Source organism: Hetaerina americana, unplaced genomic scaffold (assembly GCF_022747635.1).
Source record: "Hetaerina americana unplaced genomic scaffold, ioHetAmer1.1.p SCAF_12, whole genome shotgun sequence".
Classification (NCBI taxonomy): domain Eukaryota; kingdom Metazoa; phylum Arthropoda; class Insecta; order Odonata; family Calopterygidae; genus Hetaerina; species Hetaerina americana.
Window position 1 is genome coordinate 12790234 of NW_027286292.1, and position 22070 is coordinate 12812303.

A 22070-nucleotide genomic window follows, 5' to 3' on the forward strand; every position below is an offset into this window, starting at 1 on the left:
TTGGAGATGAAATGGAGAATATGCAATGAAAGAAAAAGAATTAAATTATTTTTAAGATACCAATAAATTAATATACAGAAGCAAAAAAAAAGCAAAGAATACCTTATAACTAACCTTGTAAGCAAAACTAAAATCTTTTATTGGTGGTTCTTTGGTGAGATGAGCTGGATAGTCTTTTGCATTAATTATTTCTGTTGAATTCTTTTCGATTTCTCGGCTTGTATGCACTGAAAACTCTTCTTTGATTTCCTTTAATTCAGTTTCCCTTTCATTTAACTGAAATTCTGCCTTTGCAAGCTGCTCTATAAGTTCCTTGATGACATTTTTCTGAGCACTTATTTCTGCATCATGCTTCCATTTTTCCATCACATCAATCTTTTCATGAACTACCTAACTCATGAAATGAATGAATTTGAAGCAATTATTACATCAATTGAAGCACAGTGATCAAATTGCATCAACTTTTGCATGGCTTGTATGAGCTATATAAATGTAAATCAATTTCCAACCTGAAATTTTTGACTTTCACTTGTTAGAGGTTGTTGAGAACATTCACTGTCACTGTTAGGAGCATTTTCAACCTTTGGATGAAGTTCATTCATGGCAATATCTTCAATGCCATCCCTCATTGAGGATTCAGGGTCAACCAACTGCCCAAGTTCTTTTAGTAGCTCATACTATAAAAAATAAAATTAAAATACAACCTATTGAATTCATTAAGGATAAAGAGAAAAATAAACAGCAAGCACGCAAAGAAGTATAGAATATTTGGTCAAAACTACAATGGAAAGAATGATTATAATATATCTCCAATAATATTCAAACAAAGGGTAATTTTTAGTGAAAGAGATTCATTATGGCAAAGAGCACTCCATTAATTAAATTTAAGCCAATTCAATTTACCCAATTCAAACCGAACTTTTTAAAATAAAAAACTATTGAGAACTACTTTCTGTTCCCAGTTCATGGGGAAATTTCTTTGATCAATTTATTGCAGTGATATTACTATTGTCCATGAACTGCACTTTATAAACAAGTTTACTATAATAACACAGTAAAACTTAAAATAGAATTCAAAAAGCTACCAACTTGCTTACTACTATTGCCTGAATGAATGTAGCAGATGTACAAGGAGTAAGTAATAAGACCTAGTTGAGCTTTACATGGCCAGCTTTATATAAACTCATTCTGGCACTTATATTTGAAAATTATAAAATGGTATAGCAGAAAAAAATAGGTGACAATATTTTCTATGATTTCACAGTTAGTTAGAATAAATGGGTACATGCATTTACATAATTAGATGGGCCCTCCTTAATATAAGTTTTGAAAATGGACATGGCATTTGTTTATTTTTAATCCCAGTTACTTTGCCATCCACTGCTGTATCTTTAAAAGTTAATTCAAGGCATGGAATAACCATAGTTACCGATTCTTTCGATTCTCTGGCAAGTACATTTTTTGGCCTTTGAGCTTCATTAGACAATGATTAGCAGTAATTTGCTACCATATTTATCAGTAGCTAGATTGAGTACTGTTAAATCAGAATATGTAAAAAACAGCTTGAAAGCGCTCATTGAGAACAGTAGCTTTTCTGCTAATAATAATGTGTTATCCATTAAAACAAATCTCATTAAAGGAAGGTACAATAACTGGAACTTCTCTTGTGTCTGTAAATATCAGAAAGAAATGCTCATAGAGACAACACATTTTTATCTAATCTACTAAAGAGAATATGTACCACAGGCTGTATGGACTGATAAATTATTTGAATGTATTCGGTGCATTTCAAGAGTAAGGCCCTGCAGGTAATTAATTGAGGATAGTTGAAAAAAATGAAATATGTATTAGTGGTTTCAAATGCATATTGACTATTTTTTCAATGTAGTTACTGTTTTGTTCATAACACTTTTGGTATCATGAAACAATCTTCTTCAATCCATCCTGGTGAAAGTTTGTCACTTGGGATTTCAGCCAGGTTTTTGCTGAAATTTTCAAATCTTCTGTTTTCATGAATCACTGAGATGCAAGACAGTTCTTGAGCTGAATGAAATCCACATTACATCACTAATGATGGAATGAAAAACATTTGTCTCTCTCATAGCCAAAATGGTGAAAAAAGCATGAGTAAATATCATTCACTGGTCTTCATCATCACTTTTCAATATTAATGGCAAACATTGTGCATGCAATTTACATTACCCTAAAGAATCAGTCATGATTCTGAAAATTGACTTCATTGAAGCTTCAGGAAACTCTATGAAAAGGACAGTAACTATCAACGAACATTTTTTCTCCCTCTTTACCATTCATATGTTCAAAAAGACCACCAATCCAGACACTTAAATCTCTGCCATTCCTCTGTTTGCCATGGACAGGTGAACAGCCTTCCCTAAACTCATGTCACCTATGCCTCCCTCCGTTGTTATCCATTTTGGTAGGCCCATGTTTCACATTACTGATGGTGAATTTCAGCAGCATTAAATCCTCTTGCATTTAAAAATATAATCACTGATATGACTTCACAAACTGCAGGATTTCTTGTCATTGCTCATAATCACACACTGCTATTCAATGACAAACTACAATGAACTGACAAAAATATGCTGTTTACATGTCCAACCTACGAGTAAAAATTAATTTACATGCATGCAGTGTTGCCAACTGCTATTTACAACCAAATGGCCCTTATTTTTGTAATGTAACTCATTAATAAAGTATTCAACAGCAATGCCTTTGATGAAATATAATGAGAGGCAAAAATTAGAACACAAAACAGAAACAAAAGAAATAGATAATCTAAGAGATTCAACAAACTTTGGAAGATGCTACTACAGTAACTTCAACAGCCATTCACTAATGTGCATGATTTTGCCCTTTGAAATTGTTGCATTCTAAAAAGCATTCTACTTTCAATAAAGATTCTTCAGTTCATTCTATCAATGAAAAATTTTAGGGCAATCCTAGACTCTAAACTGAACTGAGGAGATTATGAAATACATGTAACAATCAATAAAGTACAAGCAACGCTTTGGACAAACCATTATAAGTAATTTCTAGCTATCTTCATGCCTAGGATGAAATATAACCAAATTAGTGACATAAAATCCTGAAAGCTTAGGTAAAGAGTGATTGTAAAATTGCCATATGTGATAATGAAGACTTGCAAGCGCAAATGGTTATTTTAGGGACAGTGAATGATTAAATCTCATTAAATTGGATTTCATTGTACATATTATTAGTATTTAAGTCCTAAGGGCGCAGAGTTCTCAAAATCATTAATTACAGGATTCCTAACATGCATTAACAGAAATTACTGTGTACTTTGAACTCTTTTGAATTCCATATCATCAAAACCAATTCCAAAGAATCAATACAGCTGATAAAGGATGAAAATTATTGCAGATTAAAACTTTACTCACTTCTCTATATTCCCACCGTGATTTATTCAGCTCATGCTGCTTTTCCAGCAGGATATTTTCATCCTCCAATTTGCTTATATATTCTCTTTGCTTAGATAATTTATCTTCACAAATTTTCATTTTACCCATGATAGATACAAGCAGTTTATCATCAGAAATCAGCTGAAAAAAATTTGTAATATTAAACATAAATGACAGAAGAATGATTATGTAAATAGACTACATGACAGAAAAAATCTGAACTTGGCAGAGAGTGGGTAATAGTACAGCAGCAAGAAGAAGATATATTTTATCCACCATTTTCAATATTTTAATGAGGAGATTCTTATCGGAAGGGGGAAAAATCAAAATGTTGCATTTTATGAAAGATATAACTTAACCAGGAGATTCATTATGGGATCTAAATCTTATAAACTTGGAGAGGGTGGTGATGAAGTGCAACTTTAAGCTAAATAATAAAAACTAGGTTCGCAGAGGGAGGACGTAGGCAACAAAAAAATTGGCCTTTTAAAGTAATAAATTGAATAGCTCGCTGCTTTGGAAGCAGTGATAGAAATTCAACATGGACATAGTGAGCAAAACAGTGCAAGCCAAGACCATGAAGAAAAGTGAACAAACAGCTCTGTGCAGAACATTAGTCCAACAAGGCCAATTAATTAAGTCTAAATCTCTATGACCACGATATTTTACATGGCAATAGCAGAGGAAATCACAATGAAATTAGTTCACAGAATGTAGGGCACAGGAGAATGGAGAAGACCACATGGAAAGATTGGGTGTTCAATAAAATGTTTCCATGAATTTTAGGTCAAGGAATAAGCCAAAAGCAAACATTAAAAAGTGGAATGAATATGTTAATTTGATACCCTTAGTATGATGGTGTGCGGACCTAAGCGATAGGGATAAATGCCTATGAGAAAAAATACAGATCATAACTTCAGATGTAATATATTCTTGTTTCATGAAAAGTTACAGCTATTGTATTTGTTTGAAAAGCCATCATTTGTGAGATTACACATATGATTACAGTAAAATGGGAAAAATGAATTGAATACAATGTGAAAAATCTCCATAAATTACAATGGTACCTCACTTAACAAGCACCTCACACAGCGAGTAATTCACATAATGAGCGAAAACATTGGTCCCAAAAATGACTTACTTAACGATAAAGCACCTTCTATTACAGTTTGTCTCCAGCACAGGTTCGGCTAACATCTTAGCATTGCTAGTGATTACACATTTTTCTAAGCATCAGTTCAAACATATAATTAGTGATTTTTTTGGAGAAAATTAAATTATACTTTGTGCATAGTTTTAGAATTGACCCCAAAGAAAAATCTGTGAGAAGAAAGCTATAAGAGAATAAAAATAAAAAATAACAGTACAAATGAAAAGTAAAATCATTGATAATCGGGAGCAAAGTATGAGCACAGCTGATGCAGTATGCAAATCAACAATCGGTCAATATCAACGACTGGTCTTTCCTTCAAGAACACAAATAAGGCTAAGGAGCTAGATACTTCAAATACAGTGACAAGGATATCTATGCAACAGTTACATATTCTCAACAATGTTGAAAGGTTGCTTCTCAAAGGCATAAATGAAAAGCAATTGCAATGCAACACCATTAACAAGAATATAATTTTTGAGATGGGGAAAGTGATTTTCCTTGACCTAACTAATAAGATGTCAGGATCATCAAAGGTCAAACAAGTATTCAAGGGTCATGCATGGTTTGAATAGTTAACCAGAAGAACCATCATCCACAGCATTGTGAGACATGGTGAAGTAGCAAGCTTTGAGTCAAAGGCAGCAGAGAACTTCATCGGTGACTTCAAGGAGCTCATATATTCTGAGGGTTACCTGCCACAACATGTTTTTCATTATGATGATATGGGTTTCTTTGAGAAGAAGACACTGAAACAAACCTATATTTGTGTACAAAACAGTAGAAGAGTCTGCATTGCCCGATCAAAAGGCAATGAAAGGCCATCATCCCATACTGCTAAATGCAAACGACGATTTGAAATTCAAATCAATATGAAGTATATAAAAGTATCCTCAGATTTAGAAACAAAGAGTAGTCAGTATATGGAAAAAATAAGCACTCATATACTCATAAGAGATTCCAGTTAAGGCACATATATTTTAAATCTAACTGTACTAATTTTGTACATTTAGCTTTACAAACCTTTAATTCTTCAGAAATATTTTCCGTGTTGGACTTCTTTATACTTTCAAACAGGGCTGCTTCCAATTTCTTAACATATGAATTCAATTCAGTGAACTCCTCAAGCAATGTTAGATGACTAGAGTACACTTTTTCTTGGTTCTGCAATGTAACAGCACCACTGTACCTCTTTCTCATTTCCAAGATGTAAAGAAGCAACTCTCTGAAATGAAACAGTCAAAATAAACTCTGATGCATACATATGATGAAATATAATGACATCAATACCATATAATTTGATTGTAAGAATTATAATGAGTATGGAAAAATGTGTACAAATATGTTAAACATATAACATAGTGATATTTAATAAAAGTAAAATTGATAAAATACACCCAAAATTTAAATGCTTAAAACAGAAAATAAAATTTTACTTTTGCAACCACTGGTCAAGCCACTAACAAAATTATAATTTGCGACAATGAGAAAATTGAATTATTGTAAATCATATATTGTTACCAACTGTTCCTGCAGATAAATGAATTTAATAAGCTATCAGCGGAAACATCAATTTCTAATCTTGGAGAAAAGATGTTCACAAGGAATTAACTTCCCCTGTTGGAAATCCAAGTTTTATGCTGGGAATTTATTTTCCATTATTCAAGGAAATATTTCTATTTATAGGAAACATTTTCCTTTGAGCAGGGCTTTAAAGAAATATACTTGAACAAAATACTCATGGAAATAAACAGTAATTATTATCCCTTACATAGAATTTTCCTCAAGCTGAATCACATTTCAGGATAAGACCTATTGACCCTCTAAATGCCACATTCACAGTGAATAACACTGACAAATTTTCCCAAGAATGCTAGTGTGGCTCTAGGTGAGTCTTAACTCAATGGCTGCGTAGATAAATTACAAATTGAAATTGTGCTTCCACTGAGTCAAACTTATATATGAATATATGTCTATACTTCATTCCCTTATTTGTACTTCTTTCGAAAATTTTTATCAAATTTTTGAAAATTATTATAAATAATAATGCTTTCACAGAAATTTTTCATAAATTCTGCTTTTCTCTTTAAAATTGCCTAGCATTTTGCCCACGAAATCATGCAATTACACTTGGCATTCAAAGGGTTAATGTATACAAGACAATTTGACTTTACCCTTTGTACCTTTAGCTTTCATTATGAAAAACTGAATGAGTAACATTGGATAATAAAACATATAAGCAGAATCTTAAATAAAAATACACTAAATCAGAATAACAATTTACACAAACTTCATATTAATAAAAGGATCAACTTAGAAAAAATGGAATATTGCTCTTGTAAATTTCATCCATTTTTAGCATCATTGAATGGGCCCACTTATTTACCCAATCATATGATATGGCTGAGACCAACAGCAAGTCATACCCAGTGAAACTTATATGCTATACTCACTGCTTTCAGAAGTCCAAATTGAAAACCTATTTTCTCTGTTTTCACCTTGCATTTATGCTTCTGCTGAATATTTCTAGTGGGGGGTCTTTATTGCATATTCAAACATTTCACAGTTAGTAGCTTACCATTATTGAATTGAGAAAGGTAAAATTTTTATAAATCTGCATTTTAAAATATTACAATTTTAGGAGCTTACCTGCAATAAGCAACCATCATCTTCTTAACATTCAATTTTTCAACATTTTTCCCAAAAAGAGAATGTTTGAGTTCAATATTCTCAGAGTTTAGATTTTCCACTTCATGCTCTAGAAATTTAATCTTATCATCATTCAAGGCTATGATATTTTGAGCATGTAAAAGGTCATCACTGATCCTGACTTGAAAAAAAGTTTCTTAAATGTATTAACAAAGATTTTTGATGTTAGGCACAATGCAGTACCCATGCTACAACACATATTTACTAATGCTAACACACATCTATATTTTTTTATTTACATTCATTTCAAGATACTGGTCTATAACTGCAAACTCAAAATTATATTAGTTTCCCAACTTTCTTCTTTATCTGCAATGTGCTGAGATCTCTTACAATTCTATAATGAGGTTCCCTTATCTATACTGATTAATTTCAACATGACAGATATTTCTGCAAATTTTCTTCATCTTCTTCAATTGCAATTGGCTATCCATGACCAACAGGTTGTTATAGCTATTTATATCTGCACAGGGGTAGCTCTTAAATTGCTTAAATTTTTTCTTTCATCTTGTTCTTATGAGGATATAGTCAATTTGGTAACCTGTCTTAACTCTCAGTATCTTCTATGGGTAGCTTCTTCCCCAATTTTATGCAAAGAGGGTCCTAGCCACTACCATACTTTTCTCATTCCATCAGTATTACTCCTGTGGCATTTTATTGTCTCAATTCAGACTATCCTATTCTGCTTCCATCTAGGCCCTCTCTAACCACAGCATTCCCCTTCCTCCTAGAACTTCTTCCAGTTGCTCGTATTCTTCTTCAATTTCTTCTTCTGAATGACTGGATGTTAGCATATACACTTGCACTGGCACTGAGTCCATAGGCTCTCCCCATCTAACCCTATTGATATCATTGGAATCCTTTAATTGTAATTAATAATCCACTATTTGAATATGATGCCCACTGCTGCAATGTTCTGATCATCTTCTGAGAAAATTACCCTATGTCTAATGCTCTAGGAGTAGTCAGTCAGAGCCAATTAATCTCACTTATTCCAAGGGAGCCTATTCCTAGTTTGTCCTGCATCTTAGAATTTTCCAACTTTCTGAACACTGCTAATGGCCTAAAATTCCATATCCCCATCCTGTATTTGTCCACCCGGACTGATGCTCCCCTTCTAGTAGTCCCCACTCACAGAATACTTTACTTCCAGATTATTTTACCTGGAGGAATGCCATCATCTTCTAGTCAAATGAAAGGCTGCATTTTTTAGGGGGACTAATGCGGTGGCTTCCTGATGCCTTCCACATTTAGTACTGAGGCCAATTCTGTGACTTTAACTCTCACCTACAGCTATGGCAGATGATACCGGACCAATCTTCTTGAACTGTACCATCAGTGCCTTACAGTGAAACTGCTGCCTCTCACTGATAATGCAGAGCAATTTGTTGTTTATGCCACTTTTCAAGGAGTTAATCCAGGAAATCAGGAAATACAATTTTTTCAAAAGTTGACAAATTTTTGGTATCCCTGAGAATTGAGGATGCAACCTTCAGCTCTATAATTGGACTCAATACCACTTGGCTACCTCAGCCTCCATATAAAGACTAGTAATGTAAACAAATACTACCACTCTAATGCACAAAGTTCATACTGGTTAAGGAGCAAAGTCAATCATTCCAACTATAATATAGCAATTGAATATTCAGAGCCATCCAAAAGTAGCAAAAATACACGATAACTTCAAGCTAAAGAGGCATTAGGGGCCCTCTCGTCAGCATGTTCACTTCAATTCTACCATGTTATAAGGTTTCAAGTTCCATGCAAAAGTTAAAATTTTAAATGTCATTGCCCAGTGCAATTTGATGCAAAAAATGTGAAGAAAGGAACTTTTATTTAGCAAGTTTTTATACAAACCAAGTACTGCTTTTTCTTCATTTATAGACTGAAGATGTAAAATTTGTTGTCTTAAATGTTCAGTTTCAGCATCTTTCATGGATTTCAAATGTTGCAAAGATCGAGAATTTTCTTCCGCAATTTCTACTCTTCCTTTAAGTTTTGCAATGGTTTCCCTTAGTTCTTGCTGCTCAAAATGCAGTCAACCAAAAAAGAGAACAAAATTATGAATTTAGATTTCAGTAAAATGGGACCAAAAACCTGTATGTATTTGGGTTCAAGCTTTATGATTTCACAAGTTGTTTGCCCATATTTTTCCAAACAATTTCCCATTAATGGTCAAATTTAGCAGCATGATTATTAGGACAAAGTGTAAACTAGAGATCAAACAATTAGGCAGATTATCATATTGCTGAGCCAATATGATAACCTTTTTTCACTCCAAAATGTGCTCTAAAACCAGCCTGCATCTTATGGGCCAGGGGTATATTGGCATAACTTCGACCTATAAGCGCAAGCCAATTTGCTGGAAAATTATTACTATTGAGTATTTTTTCCTGCATCAGGCATAGGAAATGGTTGCCTTGATTACTAATTTCAATAATGTCACTGTTTTGAGTCAGTAGTTTGCAAGAGAGCAAAAAACTCCCAAGTAAATGATAAATTTGTACAATGTAGTTCGTTTAGTTTCATCTCACATGTGGTGTTGCCGCAAAACTTAATAAAAGTGGGGCTAACGGGGATGTCGCCCCTCTGCTAATACACACATACATTGTATCTTTCCGAAAAAACTTGGAGTCAACAGGCATTCAACCTTAAGCAGTATGACAGTTTTGCAAAGGCAGAGAAAATGGTTGTTTTTCATACAAATTTTGATAATATCATAATAATAACAGAAACTATGCATAGCATTAAAAAGTTAAAATGATAATAACCTCATGGGATCTTAAGAGAGAAGATTGTAATACAATATGGAATTTAAACTTTAATTCCAGAATTACGATTCAGAACACAGAAACAAGGCGGCTTATCGGCATTTTGGCCCAATGATGTCACATTTCTGGGATTCTACAATGAATAAATGCTGATACAAGTGTAGCTGCTTAATTTTGAATGTAAAAATTCAATATCCTTTGTAGTAATTGTCAACATCAAAACACTTTGATTCTTTTCTTTCTGATCCAAGTAGTTTTTGTAAATTCTAACTTGATAAATCAGGCTGCGTCTTAGGTGCATCTTATGGGCCAGGAAATATGGTTTGTATTATGGTATTAAGGAGTTTCAGGAGGTAAAAGGTGCCTTAAAAAAAATTGTGTGATATTACATTGATATGAAATGTCACGAACAGAAGCAATTATACTGGAAATGTTGGGATGCTGATATGAAAAGTGCCCTCACAGACTGTCGGTAACAAAGAATTTAAGCATTCTGAGAGATCTTGGTTCAAATCCTAGGGAAATTATTTCCACGCAGTGAAATTCCTGTGTTTTTTTATGCACATCAGCAGATGACTCCATTAAAGTTACTTTCACAGCATCTTCAACAGCTCTTTGAATTTGTCAAGTGTTTAAATATTGGCTTTAACCTCACGAATTGTAGTGTAATGTGCACAACTATAATTACTCATAGAATTGTATGCATGGTAATTCAACACAACATTCAGTCTAATTCATTCTCTTGTATAGCCAAACTACTTTATCCCCCATCTTATTTCTTCTGTTTCAGAAAAATGTTGTCATTAAGGATTAATATTAAACCAATTCCAGGGAAAAATTATCCTTAATAATGTGAATAAAATAGCCAGTTGATCCTACCCCATTCTCTAATTTTATATTAATGTAGGAGCCAAATGGCTCTTGGGTCCAGAATTCATGTTAAACCCATGCACCATCATGGGATACAGCTCCTTTGTATTCCATCCCTCAGCAGGAGATTATTTTCAACATCTACAATGAATGTGTCATCAATCTGCTGGCCTAAACAACATTATATTTACCAGGTTTATTTTTTTTCAAAATAGATATATACAATTATATTCTTCTGGAGGTTTATAACCATTTACTCAGTTGATTATTTGCATGCAACTAATTGACTCCAGGCTATTGGTGACCAATCATGGTTGAGTGACTGCCACTAACCTAGGCTTGGAATTAGATTTTGTCATAGTATTAGGTCATATTAATTGGAAGGAAGAACTTCAACACATTCCCAGTTCTATGACTTATTATTCAATTCTGCTTATTCATCAAGCACACTAGATTACTAGGTATATGGCATACTATCTGCAAACCTATGGATGCATTAGGTAAGTTTAAGCAAAGAATAGTAGCAAACAAAATAGAAAATACATACTTTTTGTTGTCGTTCAATGGATTTCAATTAAGGATTTGGCTAACTTGAGAGAAATACTGAATTGAAAATTAGCCCAAATGATTTATAATTCACAAACGAAATATTATTTTAAATCATAGGCATGATAAACTTGATAAAATATTATAACAGATAAGCCTTTATATATATATATATATATATATATATATATATATATATATATATATATATATATATATATATATATATATATATATATATATATATATATATATATATATATATATATATATATATATATATATATATATATATATATATATATATATATATATAACACTTAGCACTAGTGGACACAGACAAAAACACAGAAACACACAAAAAAAGAGACTCACTATTTTTCGAATTTTCGGTGGTCGTTGCCACCTTTATCAAGGAGGAGAGGGACAGAACTGAAGGGAATACGAGGGCTGGAGCGATGGATGGAAGGGGAAGGTGGGGAGGGAATTCCGAAGGGACGGGTTTGGAGGGGCAGCGTTAGAAGGGTGGGGAAAATGTAGAAGGTGATGGGGGTGGAAGGGGGATGAAAATATAATTAGAACAGGGTAATTAGTGCCTAATATTGATTCCTGGCCAGTTCCAGGACTCCAAAAGCCAGATGAAGGATTGCTCTAGTGTTTTCAGTTTCAGAGGAGGATCAGAGGGTGGGAGGGATGCTATGATTGATACACTATAGCATTTATCAAAGGGAGTGTTGTGTTCGGAGGCGTGTTTGGGGATAGGGAGCATGTCAATGAAGGAAGAGTTTTTGCATGAGGCTCGGTGGTTGTTGATTCTGATATTGAGGGGTGTGGTGGTTTGCCCAATATAATAGGCCGGGCACAGTTGGCACTTCAGAAGGTACACTACATTGCTAGAAGTGCAAGTAGAGGAGGGAATTGGTGGGAGAGAGTTAAAAAGCGGGTGGGAGAGGGATGGGATTTTGGTTTTGAAAATAGGGCATGTTTTACATCTGGGTTTATTGCAAGGCGTTGGAGTGGTTTTAGGACGGGTTGGGGATTTAAGGAGTGGATTTGTTGATTTGAGGAGATCGGATAGGTTGGCGGGGCGTTTGAAAGTAACTGAGGGGCATTTGGGAAAAAGGTTGGCGGTGGCATTATGATTTTTTAGGATAGGGTAGAGGTCTTTCAGGATTGATCGTATAGATTCTAAGCCCGGGAAGTATGTAGTGCAAATTGAGAGAGGGTGGGGTTCCGCGGTGGAGGAAGGTTTGGGAGTGTACGCATGTTTTCGGATTCTTTTGTTCAGGAGGGATTCGGGATAACCTCTTTTTAGGAGGGAACAGTGTAGACTTGAAAGGAAATAATCAAGGGAATCAGGGTCACTACAAATTCTGTGTCCCCTTGTGGATAGGGAGTAAGGAATGGAGCGTTTTGTGTGATATGGGTGGCAACTATTGTAGTGTAAGTATTGCTGTTTGTTTGTGGGTTTAATATGTACAGAGGTGTGAAATGTTTGGTTTCTTAATGTAACATTTACATCTAGGAAGGTGATTTGGGAGGAGGATACTGTAGAACTGAAGGAAATAGAGGACGAAGCATTGAGGTCGGAAATGAAAGCTTTCAGGGAATCGGTACCATATTGCCAGAGGAGGAAGATATCATCGATGTACCTGAGCCACAATAGAGGTTTCAGTGGTTGTTTTGACAGGAATTTCTTCTCTGCGAGACCAAGAAAGAGGTTTGCATAGGAAGGGCTGAACCTGCTACCCATGGCACAGCCCTTGATTTGTAAGAAGAATTTGTCGTTAAAGAAAAAGGAGTTGCGGGTGAGGATGAACTCGGAAAGACTAAGGAGAAAATCTGTGCTGGGTATGTGTGGCTCAGGGCGTTGGGAGAGGTAATGTTTGAGAGCGGAGAGACCTTCTGAGTGGGGAATCGATGTGTATAGGGATGTTGCATCTATGGTGGCCATAATGATCTCAGTATCTGGAGGGAGGGAGGTTGATTTTAGCCTTTCCAGGAAATGGTAAGAATCTTTGGTGTATGACGGTAGGGAATGGACTATCGGTTGGAGATAGTGGTCTACAAATGCAGAGATTCTTTCAGTTGGGGAGTGACGGGAGGATAAAATCGGACGACCGGGATTCCCAGGCTTGTGAATCTTTGGAAGGATATAGAAATGAGGGGTGCGTGGGTGGGGAGGGGAGAGGAGGTCCAGGTCTGAAGGAGATAGACCCTCATTTGGCCCGTTGGACACGAGAAATTCAATAAGTTCCTTCTGAAGTGCGGGGTTTGGGTCTTCGGGGATTTGCCGGTATGCGCACGTATCCGAGAGTTGCCTGTCAACCTCCGTTATGTAATCCGATCTATTTAAGACAACAACTGTTGAACCTTTGTCCGCGGAAGTAATGATGATATTAGGATCCTTAATTAGCCTTTTTAGTTCAGTGGATTCGGTTGGAGACAGGTTGGGTCGAGGATTTAGGGTCTTGAGGAAAGACGGGTTGGAAATTCTGGACAGGAGAAGGTTTATAAAAAATCCTGAACAAAAGAATCCGAAAACATGCGTACACTCCCAAACCTTCCTCCACCGCGGAACCCCACCCTCTCTCAATTTGCACTACATACTTCCCGGGCTTAGAATCTATACGATCAATCCTGAAAGACCTCTACCCTATCCTAAAAAATCATAATGCCACCGCCAACCTTTTTCCCAAATGCCCCTCAGTTACTTTCAAACGCCCCGCCAACCTATCCGATCTCCTCAAATCAACAAATCCACTCCTTAAATCCCCAACCCGTCCTAAAACCACTCCAACGCCTTGCAATAAACCCAGATGTAAAACATGCCCTATTTTCAAAACCAAAATCCCATCCCTCTCCCACCCGCTTTTTAACTCTCTCCCACCAATTCCCTCCTCTACTTGCACTTCTAGCAATGTAGTGTACCTTCTGAAGTGCCAACTGTGCCCGGCCTATTATATTGGGCAAACCACCACACCCCTCAATATCAGAATCAACAACCACCGAGCCTCATGCAAAAACTCTTCCTTCATTGACATGCTCCCTATCCCCAAACACGCCTCCGAACACAACACTCCCTTTGATAAATGCTATAGTGTATCAATCATAGCATCCCTCCCACCCTCTGATCCTCCTCTGAAACTGAAAACACTAGAGCAATCCTTCATCTGGCTTTTGGAGTCCTGGAACTGGCCAGGAATCAATATTAGGCACTAATTACCCTGTTCTAATTATATTTTCATCCCCCTTCCACCCCCATCACCTTCTACATTTTCCCCACCCTTCTAACGCTGCCCCTCCAAACCCGTCCCTTCGGAATTCCCTCCCCACCTTCCCCTTCCATCCATCGCTCCAGCCCTCGTATTCCCTTCAGTTCTGTCCCTCTCCTCCTTGATAAAGGTGGCAACGACCACCGAAAATTCGAAAAATAGTGAGTCTCTTTTTTTGTGTGTTTCTGTGTTTTTGTCTGTGTCCACTAGTGCTAAGTGTTATATATATATATATATATATATATATATATATATATATATATATATATATATATATATATATATATATATATATATATATATATATATATATATATATATATATATATATATATATATATATATATATATATATATATATATATATATATATATATATATATATATATATATATATATATATATATATATATATATATATATATATATATATATATATATATATATATATATATATATATATATATATATATATATATATATATATATATATAAAGGCTTATCTGTTATAATATTTTATCAAGTTTATCATGCCTATGATTTAAAATAATATTTCGTTTGTGAATTATAAATCATTTGGGCTAATTTTCAATTCAGTATTTCTCTCAAGTTAGCCAAATCCTTAATTGAAATCCATTGAACGACAACAAAAAGTATGTATTTTCTATTTTGTTTGCTACTATTCTTTGCTTAAACTTACCTAATGCATCCATAGGTTTGCAGATAGTATGCCATATACCTAGTAATCTAGTGTGCTTGATGAATAAGCAGAATTGAATAATAAGTCATAGAACTGGGAATGTGTTGAAGTTCTTCCTTCCAATTAATATGACCTAATACTATGACAAAATCTAATTCCAAGCCTAGGTTAGTGGCAGTCACTCAACCATGATTGGTCACCAATAGCCTGGAGTCAATTAGTTGCATGCAAATAATCAACTGAGTAAATGGTTATAAACCTCCAGAAGAATATAATTGTATATATCTATTTTGAAAAAAAATAAACCTGGTAAATATAATGTTGTTTAGGCCAGCAGATTGATGACACATTCATTGTAGATGTTGAAAATAATCTCCTGCTGAGGGATGGAATACAAAGGAGCTGTATCCCATGATGGTGCATGGGTTTAACATGAATTCTGGACCCAAGAGCCATTTGGCTCCTACATTAATATAAAATTAGAGAATGGGGTAGGATCAACTGGCTATTTTATTCACATTATTAAGGATAATTTTTCCCTGGAATTGGTTTAATATTAATCCTTAATGACAACATTTTTCTGAAACAGAAGAAATAAGATGGGGGATAAAGTAGTTTGGCTATACAAGAGAATGAATTAGACTGAATGTTGTGTTGAATTACCATGCATACAATTCTATGAGTAATTATAGTTGTGCACATTACACTACAATTCGTGAGGTTAAAGCCAATATTTAAACACTTGACAAATTCAAAGAGCTGTTGAAGATGCTGTGAAAGTAACTTTAATGGAGTCATCTGCTGATGTGCATAAAAAAACACAGGAATTTCACTGCGTGGAAATAATTTCCCTAGGATTTGAACCAAGATCTCTCAGAATGCTTAAATTCTTTGTTACCGACAGTCTGTGAGGGCACTTTTCATATCAGCATCCCAACATTTCCAGTATAATTGCTTCTGTTCGTGACATTTCATATCAATGTAATATCACACAATTTTTTTTAAGGCACCTTTTACCTCCTGAAACTCCTTAATACCATAATACAAACCATATTTCCTGGCCCATAAGATGCACCTAAGACGCAGCCTGATTTATCAAGTTAGAATTTACAAAAACTACTTGGATCAGAAAGAAAAGAATCAAAGTGTTTTGATGTTGACAATTACTACAAAGGATATTGAATTTTTACATTCAAAATTAAGCAGCTACACTTGTATCAGCATTTATTCATTGTAGAATCCCAGAAATGTGACATCATTGGGCCAAAATGCCGATAAGCCGCCTTGTTTCTGTGTTCTGAATCGTAATTCTGGAATTAAAGTTTAAATTCCATATTGTATTACAATCTTCTCTCTTAAGATCCCATGAGGTTATTATCATTTTAACTTTTTAATGCTATGCATAGTTTCTGTTATTATTATGATATTATCAAAATTTGTATGAAAAACAACCATTTTCTCTGCCTTTGCAAAACTGTCATACTGCTTAAGGTTGAATGCCTGTTGACTCCAAGTTTTTTCGGAAAGATACAATGTATGTGTGTATTAGCAGAGGGGCGACATCCCCGTTAGCCCCACTTTTATTAAGTTTTGCGGCAACACCACATGTGAGATGAAACTAAACGAACTACATTGTACAAATTTATCATTTACTTGGGAGTTTTTTGCTCTCTTGCAAACTACTGACTGCAATCACATATTATCTACTTCCAAAACTGGCATGTAGTATGCATATCTAGAACTATAGTTTTCAATATGCAGTTATATATGCTAATTTTACAAAACTTGTCAATATTTTGCCAATACTCCATAAATGTGCCATAAGAATAAATTGAGATGGACTACAATGGGGATAATATAAAGGGTCAACCTCAAGAACACTATACCATTTCTTCCTCCGCCTCTTTAGTTAGAGAGACTGCATTTACTTGACCAGTAACATTGATGAATCCATTTAATCGATCCTGTAGCTGCATTTCTTTTAATTGAAGCTCATGATTCTTTTTTTCCAAAGAAGTCAAGGCAAACTGAAATTCTTTATTTTTTTCGTGTATTGCTACCAGCTGACCTGAAATGCAAGTTGAAATAATTCATTAAAATATACTCTTTTCATGAAGGAAGGAAAGTAAAGGAAGTCCTCACATTTTCTCTAACATTTAGTGAACATTAGAAAAAATTGAAGAAAAATACTTTAAACATATTTAAGAATAATATGCTGAATCTACAATAGCCAAAGGCAAAAGAATATTTACTCATTTGTTGCTATTATCAAATCCTTATTTATATAGTAACTTTGATCTAAATCAGAAATCTTAAAGATTATCGCTCAGTGACTGACATGAAACACGTAAAATAAAGCAAGTGCCTACCAATTAAACCTCATGATTTTATAATGCAACAATTTTAGAGTGTAAAAATCATCTTCCTTTAAAGTTACTGTCAAGACATCTCTCACAGTTAATTTGAACTCATGAATTTAATTAATACATTTACCTATTACTCAGACTTGTTAGTATGCCACTCAACATTAATACATTTAGCCAAAATCAACTTTTTGAGGATCAAATTTGATGTTTTCATTTGCTCTTAACTTATAATTATAAGGCATATAATTTATTAGAAAAAGCTTAACATTTAAAATGTTATTTAATCAGATGAAAGAGGGATATCATAATATATAGTTTGATACCACTGCATGGAACTAGGGGAGAGAATGAGAAGTTGTTAAAAGGGTATTTCTAACTTATTTAGAAAAATTAAGTTATTTATCATATTTTTAGTTTCAAGTTTTTATTTTTTCTTAAGAAATGACAACATTTTTGGCAAGAGTTTTCATGGGAGTAAAATACTTTTGTTCAATGAACTTGAGGGCAGACCTTTGAGTTGATCCTAATTTAAATCACTGAAATTAACTTCAGCAGGCTAGATTTTATACTTGACTCGATTGAAAATATATTTTACAATAGAAACTCACTCTTATGGAATGTTATTCCAACAAGGTTAAATTGTTGGTCAGCCAAAAGATTATCTTAAATACAGAGGACGTGTAATGTTATACAATAATCAAATTATCCAGCAAGTAAAATTATTCATTCTCAAGGATACAAGTAGGCTAACTGAAACATTCTCAAAGCAATCTAAGCCAAAATAAAATAAAATGAAGGGAGGTAGAAGACATGTCGCATTAAATAATAGATTAATTTTATGGTAAGATTTTAGAATAAGTAGTGAAGCTTGGAAGTGTAACAGCCCTTAGAATTTAGGTCCATTAAAAACCTTCATTAATGGGCAGGCTACTGTTAATAGTATTGTAAGTATGATAAAAAAATAAAATTCATTTCAATGATTTCCATATTCTGTCCTTCCTCTCAATTGCTCAGACCAGAAGAATTATTAAAATCATGAGATTATTATTCTAATTAATTCACCCAACCATGCATGTAAATGCTATGAAATAATCAGATTTTGGGACACGAGTAAACTTACTGGGCACAAGGCCCTTCACCACAAAATTACTAGATATGCCACTGATGTGAGAGGAATGCATATTTTTATTGATTACATTTATCAGGGATGAACATTAATAATTTAAATGACCTTGAAAATGTTAATCACTATTCTAAATATAGAGCAACATGGGTTACAGAAATAAATATTATAAAAGCAACATTGAATTACTTGTTAGAATTTGATGTAGCTCCTCAGCAATCTTATTTTTTTCCATGACCAATTGTTTTTCGGCTTCTAATTCAGCAATTTTTTCATGTAGCAATATACCCTGTAAAATCCAAGAATTCAAGTTACATATTTTCCCAAATTTTGCAATACACCATATGTATTTGCCAACATGAATAATTTAATGCTACATGGAGAAATTATATACAACTTTTTTATTATATTGGCGCAGTTTTCCTCCAAATTGGATCTCACTAATAAGACTAGTAGAGACATCACAATGAGGCATCAAGTGTATAAAATGCACCTGTTACATGCACGCTTTACTTAAATGCTTCAAATAGCTTATTACTTGTTCAAAGCTTCAAATTTCTACTAATTTAATTTGCAATGTAAATAAGGTAGATGACATTCTAATAATTGATTGAAAGGTCCTAGATAAACATCCAAGTGAAGCCTCAATTTTTAAAGGCTCTTAGATAATGTCAATGCAAGTATGCTGTACACATTAATAATTATAATTACAATACTTTATTCATGTTGAAAAATGGTGCAACCATAATTAAATGTAGTTAATATAAATATAACTTAATATATAAAAATAAGTTCTTAAATTTGATGAAGATTGTCATGAAATAATTCATCCAATGAGGAAAGCAAGTAACCAGGTATATACCCTATCCTTGAAACTCTGGATACAGTCTGATTTCAACTGAGAGGGCAGATAGTTATGCAGTCGTATGTTCATAGTATGAAATGTGTTGTAAGTTGATGAAAATCTACAATAAGTAGTATTTAGATTTGATTCACCTTTTGTGGAGTATTTATGGATGTTAGATCTTAATTGGTAAGTTTCTAGATTAACTTTCACATGAATTAGAGCCTTAAAGATATATAAACTAAATACAGTCATGATTCCATACCTAATAAAAAAGGTTTGCAGAAATCATGTGGTGGTATATTAGCAAGAAAGCGAATAGCTCTCTTTTGTAGTAGCAAAATTTGTTTAACATATGGGGAATGACTTCATAACGCAACACCATAATTCAAATGATGTTGAAAAAAGGCATGGTAAAGTGTAAAACGATACTCATTTGAAATGAGAAAGTTGAGCTTTCTTAACATATAAACAGCTTTACTCAGTTTATTACAGGTCTGACTGATGTGAGTCTCCAAGTTAAGTTTTGTATCAATATAAATTCCTAGTATTTTAGCAATTTCAATAACAGTTATTTTTGATTTGAGACTGCACACAATATGCTGAGTTTTGTTAGTATTTAAATGTAAATGATTAACATCAAACCATTCCTTAGCCTGTCTTGGTATTCATTCTTGTCATTGCATCAGCATTCAACTGTATGCATGTACCCATGGTAAATAACGGAATAATGGCAGCTATTCATGTTGCGTTAAACACTCTCATGAATTCTTGGCATATTTTCTAGGAATATCCCTCTTGGGTTATTCAATAGGTCAGGTTAGTCATATCTGTCGGTGTTTCACTATGCTACTGATTCATGAAAATATTGACAGAAACAAAGAGCCTAGGGGAATGCGAAAGAAAAATTTTCCCTTTTTTCTTGTGTATGATAACCCGGGGAAGACAAGTGAATAAATAATTATTGTAAAACAGAAACATATACCGGGTATGGTGTGTTCGGCCGGATTAAATAAAATTGTAACTTCCATAGTTTACACTACTTGTAGAGGTCGCCATTGGCACCCAAATAAGCTTGACATATAGTATGTACTGACCAGTCATAACCTCAGAATGGTTGCACTGCTGAGAACAAGTGCGGAGTATAACCAAAGAGCCATGATTATTGAAAGTGTGTGTGCTGGCTGCTTGGCGACAAATTATTTGGTTCTTCAGGTACCTGAGATCAACGGTACATGATGTCATCACCAAGTACAATGAGCCAGAAAATTCTGACAGCAGTTTTACAACAGCGGCAAGGAAAACTCACTTGAAGGAGTGAATTGTCAGGATGCCTGACCATTGTCAGGGTGATGTCATACCACTGCATTTCTTTAACAAAGGGGAAAATATCAATTGGTTGTTGGACGTCAATTTGTTTTGGTCCATAGAATTTCGGAGTCCCAACAACCCATATTAATATCCATTGGACTACTATGTGTGAAGCATGGTCAAAAATTTCATCAACAAGTTTAGACATCTCAGCTCTGCATGATTGAGAGCCATTATTGAAATGACATTTGCTGATATGGACTGTGGCATGTTAAAATGAGCCTGCAAATGCTTCAGACTGAGAATGGAGGTGATCATTCAAGCAAGTGGGGAATACAGTGAATAAACTTCGTGTCTTTGATCATACAAACAATTTGAAAAAAAAAGTCATAATTTTCATTTTTGAAGCAAAAATTTTTTGAAAACATTGCTGAATTTGCCCAGATTTTTACGACGCACTCTGTAGTCAGACATGAATAAGTTAACAGTGAGAGGGACTCCATGTAGAAGTGAATGTGCTGAAACATTGTTATGATCTCCTTGTATACATTTCTAAAATACAGTGGAAGCCTGATAAAATGAGTAAGGCATAAATATAATCAGAATCTCATTATCACTAGTAAGGCCCAAAGTAGTTTATTGGCCTATGATTTACCTATAAAATAAATCAGTAACGGTGAGACATGGCCCCCACTCCACATGGCCCCCACAGATTTTGTTTGATATCACAAGCGATTCAACATTTGTTAAATGAAAATTGTTAAATGAATCATTATTTGACAGCCAAAAGTACATATTTCCGACCACCCGTTCGTAATTTCCAGGTGTATGTGCTTTTTATGAGTCATTTGTCTTCAGCAGGACAGCATTTCTGTCGGTATATTACACCATCAATGTTCTTAAATGGATTTGTTTTAAAATTCTGGACATTACAGAATTTGTCCAATTTGATTGATTTTGAT

At 34.2% G+C, this 22070-nt stretch overlaps 1 protein-coding gene across 1 annotated transcript in view; it reads right to left on the minus strand.

Moving 5' to 3' along the window:
• LOC139685807 (centrosomal protein of 290 kDa-like) overlaps nt 1-22070 on the minus strand; it is a 53020-nt gene that overhangs the window by 12354 nt on the left and 18596 nt on the right. Inside the window, exons 8-13 of the mRNA XM_071582925.1 lie at nt 8011-8162; nt 7243-7419; nt 5617-5818; nt 3423-3584; nt 510-677; nt 115-390 (exon numbers count right to left, since the gene is read on the minus strand). Of these exons, the coding sequence (XP_071439026.1) occupies nt 115-390; nt 510-677; nt 3423-3584; nt 5617-5818; nt 7243-7419; nt 8011-8162 (1137 nt within the window). The remainder of the gene's footprint in view (nt 1-114; nt 391-509; nt 678-3422; nt 3585-5616; nt 5819-7242; nt 7420-8010; nt 8163-22070) is intronic.